The sequence below is a fragment of the Rhamphochromis sp. 'chilingali' genome (genome assembly GCF_963969265.1).
Source record: "Rhamphochromis sp. 'chilingali' genome assembly, chromosome: 13".
Lineage (NCBI taxonomy): Eukaryota > Metazoa > Chordata > Actinopteri > Cichliformes > Cichlidae > Rhamphochromis > Rhamphochromis sp. 'chilingali'.
This window is the reverse complement of record NC_137940.1, coordinates 23,470,864-23,491,452: the sequence shown is the minus strand read 5'-3', so window position 1 is coordinate 23,491,452 and position 20,589 is coordinate 23,470,864. Positions and strand designations below refer to the sequence as shown.

Sequence of the window (20,589 nt, the reverse complement as noted above, 5' to 3'; positions counted from 1 at the left end):
ATTGTCCAGCTTCCTAAGGGCTCCAGAACCAGGGCTTCCTCAGGACACAGGGACAAGGTTAATAAAAACAGCACACACACACACACACACACACACACACACACACACACACACACACACACACACACACACACACACACACACACACACACACACACACATTTCACAGCACATAAGCTGACAGAGCAATGAGTTCACCACCTTACAATCTGTACCAAATACTAAAAGTATTAGGAGTTCATCAAGATTAAATGCACTGTGATTAATCAGTTGCAACTTAACTTTGCAAGTGTTTTAAATGAGGGGTGTAGAACTCATTTTACATCCTGGGCCACCCGCGTGTACAGCCAGATCAGTGAAAGTGCCCTTTCTGTCATTGAGAAGAAATAAAATATTGAATCCATGAGATGTTTCTCCACTTTTTCTACATGATAAGGAAACGCTGTTGTAGTAACGTCTTGATGTTTCCCCAAATCTTATAAACAGTACATTTGCATAATGACTGAAACCAGCCCAGTGAAGGAACAATGGGCTGGGAGGTCAGTTCCTTAATCATAATTATGCAAATTCTCATGACCATTGATCAACAACCACTGACCAAAGACCACTGATCAATGGCCATGAGTACCATTCACAGAGAGTTGGGGAATGGCTGCAATCACAGCATTGTAAGATGGCGAAAGATGTACCCTTAGGCCCCCTCCTCGATTCAGAGACGGTCTTTCCCTTTTCACGTAAATGGCCTCCTTGCCTCCACGCTCAAACCAGCGTTCCTCCCTGTCAGGATGTGTACATCCTCATCATTGAAAGAGTGTCCACTGGCCTGTAGGTGTAAATAGACTGCAGAGTCCTGGCCTGACGAGGTAGCTCTTCTGTGTTGTGCCATCCACTTCGCCAGAGGTTGTTTGGTTTCCCCGATGTATAAATCCTGGCAATCCTCCTGGCACTTAACAGCGTACACTATGTTACTCTGTTTGTGTCGGGGGATCCGATCCTTGGGGTGGACCAATTTTTGGCGCAGCGTGTTTTGGGGTTTAAAAGCCACAGAGACCTGATGTTTAGAAAAAATGCGTCTCAACTGCTCCGATACTCCTGACACATATGGGATCACTACAGGTTTTATCTTGGGCAGTGGTTGTCCTTCTCTCCTTCAGTGTATTGTCTTCCACAACTGGTCTTGCAAAGATTGTACTGCTGGAAGTCCAGGGGTATACAGAGTCATGACTCTGAGGCACAGGGGTGCTAGATGAATCCTAGCAAAATGACATGAAGATCCCAAAAAATATCGACTTTTAATTTTTTCTGAAAACAAAGTTTTTAAATTATATAAGTTATAGTGATAACTACAGGGACAAACAACCCTACACCATGTGAGAAATTATCCCACTATCGGGATGGTTGTCACAAAGTATCAGTATCATTAATGTTTCGTTTTTGTTAAAATTAATTGCAAAATAGAAAACTGTAAAAACAAAATGAACACACACACGCACACAAAAGACATTTCTATAACTCACAGTGAAAAAACAGGAATTGTTTTTTAATTATTTCATTGTTTATCTGGCGTAGTATGAATGGGGATTTCTTTATCTGCAGGAAAAGCTGTAAAACTTATTAAAATACATTTAAAAGTGCAAAATTTATGCTCTCCTCGCCTGTTTTCGAAGATATCCATTGGGCAGGATTGACTCTGTGCAAGGCCGATTCTTGCTCCCAGGCCTTGTGTTTAACATCCCATTCCATACCTTTAGAAATCTGACAGCAGATATTTTATCTTCTGTCTCCCTAACCGAAATAAATATCGAGTTTTCTTTATCACAGCGTTTTATCTTCAAGTTTAATAAACCACTTGTTATTTATGTAATAGTTAATCCCTTAAATTGGCCTTTTAGCGAACTTCAATTGTTTCCTTATGGCTACTGGCTCATACCATGGGAAACAGCGGATGGGTGTTTCACGCGAGCTCTAAGATTGAAATCTTTCCACGTTGATGCCAGCGGACCTGGTGAAGAAATATCACTGAGCCATAAAGGCAGGGCAGCTTTTAATCTCGTGGCAGAACTAGCTAATGCCTTTCAAGGCAATTGCTGTGAGGTTGAAAACAGGTGAATTCATGAGATGTTTCAATACATATTAACAGGTGAAAACCGTGGAAACAAATCCCTCCACAGTTTCTAAATTAACATGGCCTCAGCAGCAGGTTCACCGTAAATAATCCAATTAATTTATTTGCTTACGTCGATTTTCCAGAAGAGGGCGGTGTCATATCAGTTTTAGCAACAAGCCCAGCCCAGCACTGCTAAAACAACAAAGTGGTTTTATGAACGCTCTCGACCTTCTCTAAATAATTTTGTTTTAAATATTACATGCATCTCTTGAAAAGTGACAAATGTGTTCCGGCCCAGTTTCAATTCAAGATGGCTTTGCAAATGAATCTAAAATTCTCATCTTTCTGTCAGTCTTCCTTTGCTTTGGAAATCGACTTAAAAGGAAGGACTCGTGAACACGTATCACTTATTGCAGAGTGATGTAGGGTATAGTATCCCCAAAGCGCTCACAGCAGCCCAGAGTGACGTCGTTAACCTAGGATAGAAAAAAGAGCGCAGTCAAGTTGGGCTCAGAAACCCGGAGCAGTACCGGAAATGACTTTACTTTCATAAAAAATCAGTTTTGAGTAACCATAAAGCTTGAGCTTTCAGAAATCGTCAGTGACACTTTCATATATGTATATATATGTAAATGTTATATATATATATATGAATGTAGTTATGATATTCAGCCTAAAGTCTAATATTATTCGAGAAAGGACTGAGCTTGTGGGAAAAAGTTACGTTACAATTACAAAAGTATTACTTCTTTTTTATGTGGGCTTAACATTTTAGTTCAAGTCACGTACTTAATACATTGAAGACACAGTAATAACGTACAGTTGGGAATGGGAATGTTTTGTAGCCAGGTTCTGGTTTAATGCAGGTTTTGCTTTAATGGTGCATTGAATTAGCTACCACTTAAATAGATATTTCAAATCAAAATCTAAATTAAATAATAACTTAGTGTTAGCTTATTATAAAAATATATATGATCAAAGACTGTTATCGCTGAAACATCGATTTAGGTTGAAGTTGTCAGCGTTTATCAATGATATTCGAGGTGCATGCATGTCTTTTGTAGGCTAATATTTTAATTTCAGATATACCAAAATCCTTGTTTTTCCTTTCTTTTCACGCAACGTTCACATGCTAACACGCAAACGTGTTTGCTTTATTTTGAAAACCTCAAACGGAAAAATATATAGGGAGGCTGTGTTTACAGCGCGTGAAAGGCGCACGATGACACGCCAGGGGAGCGCGGCGGAGCTGGGATCAGCCGGCAGCGAAAATGTGAAGGTGGAATCCGTGTGAGCAGCATTGTGTGTTGTCACTGGCGTCTTTGGGGAAAAAAGAAAAAAGAAGAAGAAGAAAGAAAATAATAATAATAAAGGCAGCCGACGTTCACACAGCAAGAGAGGGAGTTTTATTTGGATGTTGTAGCTGAGTACGGGTATTATCCTACCTTCTGTTTCTTTTTTCTTATATTTTTATACCCCTCTATGCCCACCTTCTTCTTCTGACAAATTGACTGGAAGCAGTGCTGCTGGGAGTGAGAAGCATCATTTGCGTTTAGTGGATTATTATTATTATTATTAATTTTATTATTATCAATAATATTATTTCAAAATTGCGAAGGAGTAAAACTGCCGAAACTGAGGAATTCCTCGTGCTTTATGGGATTATTTTCTGACGAAGCCGCTTTGTTTTGGATAACAACCGATATTGGGCATCATGAGTTCCAGTGGTAAGTGAATGTGCGCTCCACCTCTCCACTTGAAGCGCAGGGACGATTTATGTAGGTGAGAGCCGAGAGAAGTGCCATAGAACAATAGTAGTCTAGACTATGTCACGTTTGCTCAATTATTTATTATAAATAATAAACATTTTAAAATAAGGATGACTTGCAATTTAATGTAATAAAAATAGGAAATTGGCATTTTTGCATTAAGGAAAAACAAAACAAAACACAAAAACATACAAACACACACACACACACCAGTGTGACTGTGGGTGCCAAGTCCTTATAATAGACTTGGAGCAGGTTTAGAGATTAGAGCTAAGTATATCTCGAGGTCAGAGTGGCATTTGCCCTGAGTTCATCCAATGAGGAGCATTTTTGAAATTCTTCATCCACATAACAGTTGTTTTCTGGGGCCTTCACTCGCTTCTTTCACTTCCTGTCTTTCATCTTCTTCTCTCCCTCCTCATCCTCCTTCCCATCACTCTTGAGGGAACACCCAAGCCTCCAGCTGTTGCTTCTTCTTCTTTTTAAAAATCCACCTGCTCCTTACTGACACATTCCTCACAGGATCAGTAAGGCCTTTGGTTGAAAGTTCCTAAGCTGAGCGTTTGGGACTTTAGTTGTGCATCTGTCAGCCTCGGGGGCTCCTGTCATATTTACCTCAGAATGGCTCTGGGACAGCCATGATGCTAAGCTGACCTTGTATCACCTGACTCTGACCCTGATCCTCTGTCAGCTGAATCAGGGCTTTCCCCGTAGGGCTTGTAGGGTAATGTGTATTTGTTTTGTTTACAAGTCAGACCGCATGTGGATCTCAAGGTTAACTTTAAAAGAAAATTCCACCACCACCCCACCCCACCCCACCCCACTCCACTCCACCCCCGCCCCTTAGCTGTCAGTAAGGCCTCTTGAAGTTGATGTGCACCAGGTGCTCCGTGAACTGATGGTGTCAGGCGCTTCCTGTCCACCCTCTGGTATTACTGCCTGTCATTGTGTGGCACTACATTATTCATCCAGTGCTCTTAACTCTGTGGCACAGAGTCTTGCCTGACAGCCCGGTGTCTTTGCCATTCGTGCCAGGAGTGATGTGGCAGCTTCTTGTGGTCTGAGTAAATGACTATAATTCCTTTGTTAAGCTTCAGAATGCTTTTCTCAGCTGACACAGAAGGAGGGGGAGGAGCACACGCGGCCAACATGTGAAGAGCTGTCCAAAAGCTCCCCTGAGTTAATAGCGTGAGCTCCTACAGGTTTACACACAAACACGCGCAGAAACAACATGTCAACATGTGGTGTTTGATGTGTCAGAATTTAAAAGTGTTTGTTTGTGTGTGTGTTTGTGTGTGTTAGCGATGACACAGCAGGCAGATGGTGGTGTGACATGTGTCTCTACTCTGGCTTTAGGCATCGAAACAAAGCAAACACGAACATGTCCTCTTCTCTCCTCTCCTTCAGTCAGTCAAACGTGTTTCCTTCTGCTTTCAACACTTTTAAGGTTTAGACATGAACGGGCCTGTTAGGCTGTGCTGTGTGCAGTTGTTCCGCTGCACTGGGTGTTATCAACGCACATAGAGTAATTACACACAGCTCTGATAGTCTGTCTTCATCTTCTGGTCCTTCTGTCTGTCATGGTCACCAGTTTTTTGTACGTGCGTGAGTGTGTCTGGTCTGGTCTGGTCTTATTTTCCATGTGGCTGACAGACGGTGCAGTACCCTGGGCACGGGAGGTACATTTCTTGCAGAAGGAGCCTTATTTTTCAATAATTAGATATAGAGAAAGTATGTGGGTAGCTATGATGACAGATTCTGAGTTGTTTTTGCAGAATTGGCTCCAGACAGTTAGTGTGTTTCAGGGAGTGATAAAACACATGTTGATCAATATACTGATCATCGAGCTCAAGGACCTGAGGGGATCTGCAGAGCAATACATCACAGGCAGCTCTGACACGTCTCCTCCTTGCTCTCTGTCTTTATATAGAGAAAAATTCTAAGGCTATTCAACAAAGTGCATTCAGAAGACTGTAGCTGCATAGTGCAGCATATGGGGACTGTAAAAATGTTTCCTCTTTGGCTGTCTTAACTTAAAAAAAAGTTGTATTGTGTCTCATGAAAAATAACACATATGGTTTAAATGTTACAGCAGCAGTTTCCAATATGTTGACCATTTGGATTTATTATTTAGTCTTGTGCAAATGCTTTGAAAATACAGCAAAGTCACAAACAAAAACCAAAGAGACTTGTTGGAATGAAACCTGAACCTCTCTAAACTGCCGAAACATTATTGCTAGCTCCTACGTGCTCTGCTGGCTTTCCTCCTACGGTCATGTACTGGTTTGTCAGTGCAGTGCTGCCACATGATTTAGGTAACTCAGAATAACAAAGAATGGAAATGACTGCAGAAGCCAGCCCGTACTTACAGATGCTCCTTCCAGCTATTTCAGCTAGTGTCAGGCCAATATCTGATAATGATGTTGCTGCTCTTCTAGTCACGTGGAAATGAAATTTGATGCAAATATTCATGTTCCCATACATTATATTCTAATGACTAGCTTGTGCCACCATGAGGTCAAAGGTGGACCTGTAGTGCTAAAACACCAAATACCTGCCTAATGAGCATCAGCTGTACTGTCTAACGAATGCTTGTTGGAAAATGCTAGCATAATAAATTAAGAGGAGAGTGATATAGATGTCTGCTGGAACTTCATCTTTCAGGGATTTGCTTGAGATGTGCATCCTAAAGTGCAGAATCAAGCAAACAGATCTGATTAGATCAAGAAAATCTGAGAAAAAAAATCTGCTTTAAACACAATTTGATTTGCGTTAGCTTTAGCTAAATTTTACCTTTAGTTATATAACAAGTTGCTTATTTACAGCTTCAATATGAAATAAAATAGAATACGAAACAGGCAATCAGTGAAAGATGACTTTACAGATGAGCAGCTCATTTGACACTTGAGGGCCATCCATAAATGACCTGCTGCCAGATGCTATCCTTATTGGGCCCAGGAACACTAAGGTAATTAATAATTATGTTAATTAGGATAATTAATTGATTTATTACTACATTAATTAATATTTTTTGTTTATTTTGCTGTTTTATTTACTGTTCATTGTTTTCCTGGTTTTATGGGTAGCATCTACTGGAGCAGGGCTAGTGAAGGAGGAGAAGAGCCGTGTCATGTGGTGAACAGTCCAAACCAGAGCCAAATGCTATTTTCCCTCTCGATACAAAATGCCTTATTATAATAACACAGAGAACAAAGATGCACAGATGCAAACACAGATGCTGGTATAGACTGATGAATATTCATATGCAGTAATCACATACAACTGGTGTGTTTTTCTTACAGGCCGACATTAAAATCGAGCACATGTTTTTTGTTGTTAATTTGCAGCGGAGGCCATTGTTGCTGCTTATAGGTGAGGTTTTTTTCTTTTTCATTTCTTTCTTTACAGTATTAAAAGCCACTTTCAAATCATAATAATAACATTTAGCATTTGTTTTATCTTAAACTGTAAGTGCTCTGTTCATTTCATTGGACAGTTTAATCAGTAGACTCTTTTGAGCCAGACCGCTGTTCTGTCCTCAAGGATGCCGTCTCCACGACCTTGGCTTCTGGTAGGACTGAGTGATTATTCAGATTGTCAGTAGCGACCTGACCCTTCTCACTCTGTGGAGCAGCAGGATGTTTGTGATACAATTGGACACTACCATTGCTCTGATAAATGCTTCTACCTAAAGGGGATATAAAGACAGGGGAAGGGGGAAGGCATGGAAAAACATGACCACTGGCCTCTTTAGATCACAGACACGGAAGATATGATGTTGCTTTGTTGTGAAATTATATATCAGAATTACAAAAGCATTGCTTATGATTTATGTGGTGTTGCACTCACAAGTTGATTAACTGTTAAGATTATTATCAGATAACAAACTTTTTTGATCATCTGACAGATGTTTCCTTGCTATACATTACTGTGTAATCTTTGAACATTAGAGAAACCAAGACATTCTTCAAATCTTTGTTTATGGGCCTTTTTGTCCAAAGTTTGGTCTTCAACAAGTGAAATGCATGGCTGACTTGGCAATTCAGGAAAATTCCACTTCTTTGCTTTAATAAACAGCTTTGGCTCTATGGTTTGGATCATTGTTCATCTGTATTATGAGACGTCGCCCAATCAATTTGACTGCATTTAGCTGGATTTAAGAAGATGTCTCTGAATACCTCAGAATTCTTTTGACTGCTTCTGTCCTGTGTCACATCATCAATAAACACTAGTGTCCCAGTGCCATTGGCAGCCATGTACACCCAAGCCATGGCACTGCCATCACCATGTTTTAGAGATAATATGATATGCTTTGGATCAGGAGCTGTTCCACGTCTTTTCCATGCTTTTTTCTTGTCATCATTCTGGTAGAGGTTGGTCTTGGTCTGGTCCAAAGAATGTTATTTCTAGAATTGTGCTGGCTTTTTTATATGCTTTTTTAGCAACGTCCATCTAGCTTTTCTATCCTTGAGGCTTATGAGTGGCTTGCATCTTGCAGTGAACCCCTCCTGTATTTACTTTCTTGCAGTCTTGAATTTATGGCGGACTTGGATATCGATACACCTCTCTTAATTTGTAAAATATGTGTACACACACACACACACACACACACACACACACACACACACACACACACACACACACACACACGTAGAAAAATATTTAGTATACACATCCAGAAATGCATATACTATTATATATTGTACATATATTTATTAGTTTCAGATGTAGCCATTCTTGTATTTTGCTTGTTTACATTATTGTATTTTGCACAACTCTGTTGCTTGTGAAGCTCGCACACAAGAATTTCACTCACATGTGCTGTACCAATGTACCTGCACATGTGATGTGACAATAAAAGTGATTTGATTTGATTTTGATTTGACCTCTCCTCCTGGAGAGTGTTGTTGGTCACTTGGTTGGCTGTTATGAAGGGGTTTCTCATCACCATGGAAATGATTCTGCGATCATCCACTGTTGTCTTCTGTGGACGTCCAGGTCTTTTTGCATTGTTGAGTTCAGCAGTGCTGTCTTTCTTTCTCAGGATGTACCAAACTTTAGATTTCACAACTCCTAATATTGCAGCAATTTCTCATATGGGTTTTTTCTGTTTTCGCAGCTTTAGGACGGCTTGTTTCACTTGCATGACTGCATGTTGTCTGTTTACAGCAAAATCTTCCAAATCAAGCACTGCACCTTAAGTCAACTCCAGACCTTTTATCTGCCTAATTGATAATGACATAATGAAGGAATTACCCAAATCTGGCCCATGTTAAAGAGCTGAAACTTGTAAACTCTTCATCCAATTTAATTGTGGATACACTAAAATGAAAGCTACGAGTCTACACATTATGTCCATGTCCATTATATAACTATAACTGGAAAATATTTCAGTAAACAGTTTAAAAAAAACAACCCTTCAGTACGTCAGTATCCTAACTACATCAGTTCTGGGATCTTTTTTTCCGATTGTTTCGCATTGCAAAAGAATAACATGGAGCTCATGGCAGTCAAATGTTTGTACACTTGAGTCATCTGCAGTCCTTATTTGTACTCTGTTTTTACACTGTTTTCATACTTGGACAATGAAAACCTCTGTAGGCCTACTCTTTTCCTGGTTGTGTCGTTAAGGGAATCGATAAAGAATGAGACCCATGAGCAGAACTGATAATAACACTGGTATCAATAACATTTTTTCAATATCTATGCTTGTGGTTTTACTCTCCAGCCTGTATAGACAGTAACAATAGCTGGACCTAGGCTGAGTATTTTGTTCTTGATCAAATACTGTAATGCTTTTTAAAATTTGCCACCAAGACACACATGTGACTTCAGGCTTGTAGAAAACAAAAGCTAATATAATTCACAGAGAAGTTGGGGTTTTTCCCAGTCATTTTAACAAAGTGAGTCTTTTAGAGCCAGCATCTAGCTGCCGTACTTCTCAAGTGGCTCCAACTTTTGGCATTGCTGGTTGCCGCTTGGATTTCATGGCACTTTAGAGTTTTATAAGAGGATTTAGTGTCTGGATCAGAAAACGGCAAAAAACAGAATTTGAAAAATTCATCAGCAGCTTTCTCTAAAGGGCTTGAGTTGTCGCCCAGATACATGAACGACATTAGGCATTGATGTTTTGCTACCAGCTGTCTAATTGTCCAGGAAGATGCCTGCTGAAAAATTATGGATGAGATTCTCACAGCTTGTGATAGATTATCTGCTACCTTACCAGACACTACAGCTCTGTTGCTAAACTACAAGTTGATGGTTTTGCATCAAAATGACTGTCAGTCAAGTCTTTTTGCAAACTTCTCAAACTGCAGTTCCTATGCTATGGATTTTAAACAATAAAAATTACAATTTTAAGATGACTACCAAATAAGTTTCCCTCTGTAATGAATTCACCTTGATTTAAGTCTTGTGCCTGTGGTCTTTGTTCAGTAGAGATCAATTTCAATTTGTTAGAATTCAACAATGAAATTTAAGTTTTTGAAAACCAAAGAAAAAGCTTTGGAAACTAATCGCAGATTGCAAAGCAGTTCTTTTCCTTTTAATAATTCATCTTAATTCCTAAAGGTCTTTGTATTGGCTCGCTTAGAATGTCCTATTCTTTTTCTCATTGCTACCCAGCATCCCTCATGACTGAACCCACAGCATGTCTTTCCCTGGGGCTGTCAGGTCAGGGGTAGAAATAGCAGCAACCTCTCAGTCCCTGGGGATGTTGTCTGCCTCTCTGACCAAAGCCCTGTTGTTATCACCTGTTACCAAAGGCTGTATTCTTCCAGGCTACTCTCAAATGATTTGGAGTCAGTGGATTAAATTGGTAGTCTGGTGGCCATAATTTAGAAGAACGACTCAACACCTCACTAGGGGAGAGGAAGGAGGATTGTTAGAGAGGTGCCTATAAGGGGCTTGGACTTGGAGAGCTTTGCTGCAGTTAATGAGAGTGAGTGTGTTGACACAATTAGATAGAGTTACATAATGCTTCGGCTCCTGAGCTTCTTTTGGACCTGGATCCTCGGCTGTCTTTCTCTTTCTGTCACAGACATTCAAGAGGTTAAACAAGCACCTAGATCATTAAAACAGACTTGTTGAGTGTTTGAAAAAAATTCTTGCCATTTACCTCACCCCTGCCTATAATTTAAGTACCTGTTGATAACTGCCATTCCTTACCACGGTCAGATTTGAGCTACATTGTTAATTTTTGTACAATGTTACCTACCTGTCTTGTGTGCCAGAGGTTTGTTCTGGCCCAGATTAAGAAGGTCAGACCTGTAAGTAAATACTCTGTCTTTTACAGGTGTTGGCACAGGCTTACATGTTCTGCCGTTAGCTCCCATCATCTCTCATGTCCACCTGCTGGGAACAGCGTTAATGAATAGTTGTTTTTTACATTAATAAAAAAAACTAAAAAGACAAAAAAGAGATAGTTTTACGGAAGTGCTATTGTTTGAACCATCGCCTTTGCACTTATCAGTCAGGTTAGTGCTGCCAACATTGTGAGGAAAGTTATGGATTTACAGAGGCTCCAGTGTGGGAGGTGGGGAGTGGGAAAAATATGCTTGCATATTTCCAGTGCCCACAACTCTGTCCAGAGTGAGAAAATACACAGCTACAGTTATGCCTACATGCACGTCCTCGTGTTCACGTGCACAGTGAATATCCTGTTGTGAACTTCGAGGCACGCAAGGAGCGCTCAGACTCTGAGATGTGCAAGGCCCTTAGACTGTTTAAGTGATGCCAGCCCTTTGGGATTCACTCGGTGAAATGGAATCGGTAGCACTGTCATGGCAGCCCATATGCTGCTGCTGCTTTGACTTTAGCAGCGCAATCCTTCACTTAGCTATTCAGGTATTCAAGGCCAGCTGGTTACCCAGCCATTACACCCCTTCCACAGAGAGTATGACCTCTCATACTGCTTTGAAAGATAGAGATAAATAAGTGATAAATCCCAGCTCTTTTGCCATTATATATATATATATATATATATATATATATATATATATATATATATATATATATATATATATATATATATATATCAATATTGAATGACTGGTTGTCCATTGTCCATTTCTTTGCCTGTGGATTCAAGTGTGTTTACAACCCAGAGGACAAGATGGATCTTTAAAGAGCCCTTAATAGCCCAAGAGATTTAGATTCAGTTAATAGAATATTTCTACCTTTTTTCCTTGTGTTTGCATTTATTCCGATACTCTTAAGGCTTTCTGTGTGAACGTGCTTTCCTGACTGTGTGAAATAGCTATTGGGCTTGCAGGAGTCTGACATGTAAGGTATAACGAGGTAAGGGGATCCATCTCGCTTTCTCTACTGACACAGCAGTGTGTGTGTGCGTGTCTATATGTGTGTGTGTATATGTTTGTGTGTGTCATCCTGTATAACTGTGTGAAAAATAGAGACAGTGAGAGAGAAAGCCTGGAGCTTACCAAGCTTACATAGGTGTCAGACCTCACAGCTTCAGAGCAAGTGTTGACAGAGCTACACACTGATCTTATTGTTTGAACTGCACACAGTGGAGTCTGTAATGTACTCTCTCCTCAGATAACACTTGAAAATGAAAAGCCGCGTTATGTCTTTCACCCATTAACAGAAGTATTATCATGCTGTTTAAAGAAATGGTCTGTATAGTGCTTTACTTGGTCCTAAGGACCCCAAAGCGCTTTACACTATACACAATCATCCACCCATTCACACACACACACACACACTGGTGATGGCAAGCCACAGTGTGGCCACAGCCGCCCTGGGGCGCACTGACAGAGGCGAGGCTGCTGGACACTGGCGCCACCGGGCCCTCTGACCACCACGACCAAGACTGTCCAAGCCGGGGTTCGAACCGGCAACCTTCCGATTACAAGACGAACGCCCAACTCTTGAGCCACGATCGCCCCAAGAAGATAGTGTGTATACTGTATAGTTTCTCTGAATCACATTTGTGTGACTGACAATGGCAATATCAAACTACATTAGTATGTAATTTTGAGAAAAGATCATCTGCTGCGATTGCAGCTGAGCTTGATTCCCTGGCCTGCTTGAACTCATACCAGACTCCGTTTATACTGCATATTAAAATCAGAATACTTTATTAATCCCAGGGGGAAGTTGATTAAATTTAGTTTAAGAGGGCAAGAATTAAAAAAATCAAGAAATAGTATTAAAAAAATGGCAGGAACGACGGCAACATGTCCATGCAGGTTAATGCACACACACACACACCCATGTATATAGATAGATATAGATATATATATAGATACAAGTAACTATAACTTGGTGTCTTTAAAAGCTAGCATCAGTTACATATAAAAGGCCTGTGAAGCTTAGAACTTTGTCAGAGGTTGAGAACTGCAAATGTGCTTTGAGAGAGAGGAAAACTAAATCTTAAGGAAACTGGGAATGGGAACAGTCAACACAACTTTCAAAATTATGTTTTAATGTGTGTGTTAGCGGACCATAGCTGAGTTCAGTAAATGTTCTTTTTATGCCTTCATCAGCTTATCGCCAAGACTCAACAGGCGGTCAGCGGAGCTCTGGGCCAATCCGGTGCCAGCGATGTCGGGAAGTTTGCAAAGGCGAAGTGGTACGAGTACAAGAGACCCACTTTCATGTCAAGTGTTTCACCTGCACCGGTAAGAAATGAATCAGTTATATAAAAATCACACAAACTGGAGCTGCCTTGCACAGTTCCCAAGCCTGGGTGGCCATGGTTAGAAAGAACTGGGAATTCCAGTGGTAGGCCAGAAACAAGACATCTATCTTGGTCACGTCTTCGTCTGCTGAGCACACACCCACATGCACGCTTGCAGATACTGCCCATGCACTTTTTCATCCGTCTTCTAGCGTACATGCTGAGTGCTACTATTAGTAAACGGTGGGGATTGGAATGGATCAGAGGTGCTTTGCAGGCGACTCAGGCTCCTGCTAAGGTAGCCTGTTAATTTGCTGGCAACTTAAAAGAGATTGTATGCTGTGGATTAATGAGACTGATTTAGCTTTGCAGTGGAAGAGCACCGGTGACCTCCAATAGAAACAATGGTGACATAGTCACACACCCTCTTAGTGTAGGAGTTGTGTGGAATGCCTTTCACTTTTGTAATTTGTGTTTGTCTATTGTGTAAAGCACATTTACATGGCAGCATGCTCTATAACATGTTTTACTGCAGGGTTAATTGACATTTTGAGAGCTACACACCCAGGTAAAATGTACACTGGTTATGCTGTAGACTTTGGAGGCAAAATGTATTCACACTGTGACCAACTGACATTCAAGTTGAGGGAAATTTAGGAGGTTGACAGTCTGATGAATGGGATTTGTATTTTTATGTGGCTCAGCAAAAATCAGACTGACTCATAGTTCATTTCAAATGCAAAACTGACATGTACAATTGGCAACATTTGCAGAGTGAAGGGCAAGTCTGAAAGGGGCTCGTGATAAGCACGTGTCTGTGCATGTGTAAAATGAAAACTGGAAATGAAAGAAACGAGGAATGCTGTTTGTCACACTGCTGTACAGCCTTGAGCAAGCGCTCTCAGAATTATGTTAATAGTTCCACACTAAAACAAAGACAGTCAGTAAGTTGTGGGTTACTTATCGGTTCTTTGTAACATTTGAGACCAAAACTGTTACAGGACAAATGAAAAAGGAATCGCTTTGCCACATCTTTTCTGTAATATGTTTGCATTGGTAGCACGAGTTGCTTAGAGGAATGGTTTATTATCGTTTAATGCTCTACAAGGGATTTGGAGCAAACATTTATTATATTATATTATATTATATTATATTATATTATATTATATTATATTATATTATATTATATTATATTATATTATATTATATTATATACACCCAAATCAATCGACAGTGTGCTAAAAGAGTCTTGAGCCACGCCTCATTTCTTTATATTTTCCTTCCAAGCAGCCAAGCTTTCTTGTACATTTTTAAAGTGGTTTTAATCACTAGTTTGTAAAGGATTTGTAAGGGTCTTTAAAAAAAAATTCTGTGGACATTGGCTACTTTTTCAATCATTCTCTGTTCAGTTATTATACCTGACCATTTTAAAAGGAATATTTTTTTTATAAAGCCCTTTAATTATGAAGTACAAATTATTCAAGCGCAAAAATAGCGAGGGATGAACCAGTGTTGCATTACGCATAACAGCTTAACGAAGAAGCATTTTTTTGTATCTTTAGGCACTTTGCTAGCATCAGTCTGTTGCAAAAACACATAATTTTTCCCATTTCTTTATATGAATATTTGAAAAGTGCCAAAAATAAAGCAGTTTGACAAGCACAAAACTTTATGTGTGCACCAACAAAACGAGAACAAAAAGAGCTATTAGCTGAAAGCTTGGCAAATCTCAGCATCCTGTGCAGCATGTCCGTAAAAAAAATTGAAGAAACTGCACAATTGAAGGACAAAAAAAGAAGAAGTGACAGAGCTTAAAAAGAATCAAATGAACTGTTTCTGAAAGTCATGTCCTTAAGAAACAGCAAACAAATGAGCTAATAGATGCATCTGGTCAGATTTTCATCCACCACGCAACAACATCGTGAAAGTGTACGACTGTTAAAGCGTGATTTAGGGTCCTGCAAATTTGTCTGTCGAGGGGGGTTTTTACCCATCGCAGACATGCTCCTTTGTAGTCCTCCAAAATCCTAACTGCATCCAGTCACTGCATCCAGTGACATGGAGTTAGCCAAATGCTGATTGGTTGACAGGTATGGTGGAGGAGCTCACCAGGAATGGAAGAACTTCAGAAAAAAGATAAAAAAAATACACAAAAAAAAGCACAGACAGTAGTGGACACCTTTTATTGTTTTTAACACTAGTTTCCCATCAGCTCTTTGAATGTTATAGCTTTGCTCTTCTCCACGGCTGGCTGACGCACCAACAATAGCACAAGTAAGAGTTGTCCACAGACTGGTTGTACCACATACTTTGTACACTGCATACATCTGATAACAGAGCTCTCTGCAGGTGCACGGGTTATCCCAGGACTACCAGCGGAATATGAATACACTACCCCTGCTGAACCATAAATTTGCCTTCATGCCTTCATTTTCAGCATGACAATGATCCCAAACTCACTGCCAATGCAGTAAAAGCATACCTGGATAAAAAAACCACACAATGGAGTACTGTGAGTCAGTGATTGGTCACCCCAGAGCTCAGACCCCAACATTTTTGAAGCAGTGTGGGATAATTTTGACACAGAATGGAACTAAAGGCAGCCGACATCCAAAAAAGAGCTTTGGAATGTCCTTCAAGAAGCCTGGAGAACTATTCCTGTAGACTACAAAGGACAAGAAAGCTTTGCTCAGAGAGTTCAGGCTGTGCCAAAGAATAAATGCTGTCATACCAAAAATTGAGTTTCAAGCTCATTAGAATTGTGCAAACTCTTCCACTGTAAACATTATTCAGTGCAAATTTTTAAAAAATGAAAAAACAAAAAAAATATTATTTCTTTTTTTTTTCATTCCCTGTTTTTTTTTTTGTGAGACAGGACAACTGTCTTTTTCTTTTTTTTAACACCCCGACAACTTTTTTACATAAGGAAACGTCCTGAGTAGTAGGGCTGGGCCATATCATACCGTTCACAGTAATACCGGTATAATGTTGGGCAACGATAAGAAAATGAAATAGCGCGATAGAATATGGGTAAAACGCGCATGCGCAGTGCATTTGTTTTCATACGCACATGACGGAAAAAGCATGACGGCGACGGAGAATGTGAAAGGCGAAAGCAGATCGTTGAATGAAGCAAATGAACCAGAATTGGTTTTTAAAAATGCTGCAACTTCAGTGGTGTGGAACTGGTTTAGCTTTCGTCCGTCAGATACACAACAAAGCACTATTTTTGGTAGAGCATGCTAGCGGGCCGTCTTTATTACCGTGGTTTTTTGGAAAATACGGCACACTTAAAATCAATCCTTTGATTTTTCTGAAAATCGACAGTGCCCCTTATAATCCCGTGTGCCTTATGTTTGAATTCTGGTTGTGTTTACTGACCTCGAAACGATTTTATGTACACGGCGCTCGAAAATCTGTCAAATATTTTAGAACGACTTTGCTAAGCTACGAAGCCGCACAGCTTGATGGATTGTCGGAGCATTACGGCTGTCGTAGGCAGGAGCCTCGCGGAGTGATATGTACTGTGATACTTCAACATAACATTACGGTATTGTGTGTGTAGAACCTCTTTTTAAGTTTTGTGGATATTATACATGGTTATGCTGAGGATATGTCGGCCAATTTCCACTGGAAATGCCTTTTGGTTAATGTTAGCAAGGAATTTGCATTTGCACTGTTACATTTTTATATAACTTTAATGCACATAAAAAACAGCTGCTTGTTTAAGTGAAAATACATTGATGGGGTTTTTTTGCACTAATAAAGTTGTGGAGTTGTAAAGCATTTTGTCTAGTGTCAATTATATCGTCAGTTATATCGTTGTCGCAAATTTTCAAATGTATATCGTGATAAATATTTTTGGTCATATCGCCCTGCTCTACTGAGTAGTCTTTAGATAATCGTGAAGCAATGGTGGGTAAGTTGGGTTTGTTATTCTCTGCACTACAGTGCTGTGCAGCTCCCAGACGTTCTACAGTTGATAAACTCACAGAAGGCTATTCTTCTGAGGATTGTTGTTACATCTAGCTGTCACACATGTAAAAAAAAACAAAAAAAGCTTATTGTGCACACATGCAGTCGTGTTTATAAGCACGCACGTCTACTGTATACATGTGTGCACGCTCACTGTGGTTGTGTGGGGTTGCTGTGGTAACGATGTGAAGGGGCACCCGGGCCCTGGTTGGTGGATATTCTCAGCATCTCTATGGTCCTATTAACCAATCGAAAGGCTCTGTTCTGTGCCCCAGAGAAAAAGGGGGGCAGAGCACCGAAACCGAGCAGAAAAGAGAAAAAGAGGGGGGATGGGGGGTCGTTTGTGTCGCCTAAACATTACATCATCACTAGTATAATGCCAGTCTGATTCTCACTTTCTTTTCTTCCTTTTCTTCACACTCGTAGCAGCGCGATGCTAATGGAAAGCTGTCACTGATCGCATCATCTTAGCCTACACCTATCTGACAAATCTCTCCCTTCGTGTTCCAGACAGTTCTCCTGCTCCCATGAGGCAATGGGGGACTATTGTGTGGCCAGGCTCTGACACAAACCTGCCCATAATATGCTCTCCCGTATGGACTGCTGCACACCCAGCAGTTTTCTAAAGCTTTTATTGTTCAGTGTGTAAATCCCCCTCACACACAAACATGTTCCATGTTCCGTTGAACTTCGCAAACTCCATCTTTCCCCTTTTGTCTGCATTGACTTTGGCTTTTAGTTTGTTCTCTGTATATTTTTCGAGAGTGTAAAAATGTCCTGAATGCATTGGTAGGATTTTTCCCGTGTCTGTCCATCTCTGTCATGTGTTTTTTCTGATTCTTCTTCTCTCTCTCTCTTTTGCTTTCTCCATCTTCTTCTTTTTCCTCATGACAGTCACTCAAGCATGAAATCAATTTCTCATCTCGGGGCAGGATGACATTGGCAAGCGGTGTGTGCAATTTGGAGGCTAATGGCTAAACTGTATTATGCCAACACACCGTAGTGAAAATTCACTGCCCGGCAGCCAATATCTTTATCTATCACTCCTGGTTATGAACTTTGAGACCGGGATGTGTTTCATCATTTGATTTTGCGCTTTCCTGGCCTTTTTTTTTCTCTTTTTAGAAATCAGAATGAGTGCGCAGGTTATTGACCTTGACCATTTCCTTCATCTTCACTGTGAAACTATGACAAAAAATCTCCCTCCTGTTTTTCCTACTTCTCCTTTTCTGTCTGTATTGCATCCAGCCCCCTTTTCTCCTCAAAAGGGCTGACTATGCCCCACTGAATAGCTCCTGATCATTCAGTCTTAAAAAGTCTGACACTCTCAGTTACTGTCTCCCACATTCTCTTAGCATGTAAAAACACATATGGACATACAGCCACATCATTTATCATTTCATTCTCCCTCTATCTTTGCCCACACTTATGAACCTTCTGCATGCTACATTAACATAATTCATCTCTCATGCATTAGTTAGAGGAGGAACAGATCACTAATCATCTCATTTGAACCCATTATACCGCAGCTGATTATGGCATGAAAAAGCAGCCACGCAATCAGCTGGAAAATATCAAGACAAAAAAAGAAGAAGAAGTATGGAAAACGCTGAAGACAGAAGCCAGCTCACAGAATGATTAAACAGCCCCTGAATACATGCATCCTGTAGCGCTTGTCAGCAGCTATAGTGTGTAACGATGGAGTGTTCTATTACTGCTATATGGGCTGACTAGTGCATACTGGTTCAGTGACATAGTGACCACATTTACCCAAAGCATAATTGGCACTCTTAGATTCCAGCAAAAACAGAGGGAGCCTGTCAGTGTCACAAGCATAAGGCTAACTCAAACATAAATCAAGGTGCTTGCTTCCTATGCAGCCAGCTCACAGACTAACAAAGAACACAGACACAGAGAAGCAAATATCTAAACAGAGCAGGAGACAGATGCAAACACAGACACCTTTGCACATAAACTGCAAACCTGCTCCCGGTAGTTATTTATTTTCTGAGACAAAGCAGATTTCTCTCATAAAACAGCGCTGAGGGGAATACAAGATTTATTCAGACAGGTCAGATAAATACTTGACTGCTCTGCTAATGCACCCTTTCTGGCTGATATTCTCACCGGGGCTTTTATAAAGTAGCAGCATCTTTGGCTCTTTCTCTGCAGATCTGTCTCAGTCAATCCAGCCTCCCTTTGGAAGCCATCAGCCACCATCATATTAACATCAGCCTACTGTACTGTACTGCCACTGCTCTCTGAAGGCAAGGGGAGAGACTGTAATGGAGAGAAGTACAGTGGGGAGTAGAATATAAAAAAAACAAAGAGAGAAATAAAGACAGCAAGGTTATGAGGAGAAACAGAGAGACAGACACAGAAAAAGCACAAAAAACCACACAAAAAAACGAGGGGGTTACAGGAAAGGGGAGCTTCCTGTAGCTATAGCAACCGCTGGTACGCCGGTCCAATCACCACGCCAATGCATGGTTGCTAGGGAGAGATTCTGGCGGAGGGAGAAGGGAGTGTGGCAGGAAGTGGCGCTTTTCCCTTACGACTCTGGATTCGGTTTAGATGGCAGGCATTATACCTCTGTTCGTTTCTCATACGAACATGGCTTTCACATACTGAGAACCTTTTTGTTTCCTCTAGGTGTGTCTGTGTGTGCTTGCTTGGAACAGTGAGGTGCAGCTTCCTAGGTGTGCAAGTGTCTTCTTCAGAGAAGGAGTCTTTTCTTGATTGTAAAGAAGAAGCCGTGTTAGACAAGCGCATTCGGACATACCGACAACTGGAGCATGTTTAGGGCTTATTTCAAAGCGTCATCTGTAGCCGTCTGGCTGTCTCTGTGTGTCTGTGATCTCGTTCATGTCTTGTTTTCCCTTCCCCTCAGAATCTCTCATCAGCTCTCTTAGGGTTAAAAGCTGAAGGCCTCAGTCTGCTGGTATGAAGAGACTCCACTGGGCTACCATCTGTCTCCATCAACTACAGCAGCCAAATATGAGGGAAGCCCTGCCACTCATGCATGCTTTCTCTCTGCTTTAGCCTTTAGCTGTCCACCCGCCTCCTCCTTCTCTTGCCCTTTCCTATAAAAACATCTC

The 20,589-nt window shown here is 40.7% G+C and overlaps 1 protein-coding gene across 5 annotated transcripts in view; it reads left to right on the top strand.

The window, feature by feature from the left end:
- Positions 1-3,336: 3,336 nt before the first annotated feature.
- The window catches only part of ablim3 (actin binding LIM protein family, member 3), a 46,822-nt gene continuing 29,569 nt past the window's right edge, over positions 3,337-20,589 (top strand). For all 5 annotated transcript variants that reach the window (XR_013973863.1, XM_080901307.1, XM_080901306.1 and 2 more), the window contains exons 1-2: positions 3,337-3,834; positions 13,383-13,517. Coding sequence is in view for 4 of the 5 variants with exons in the window: in XM_080901307.1 (XP_080757433.1) it covers positions 3,822-3,834; positions 13,383-13,517 (148 nt within the window). In the remaining variant the exon portion in view is untranslated. The remainder of the gene's footprint in view (positions 3,835-13,382; positions 13,518-20,589) is intronic.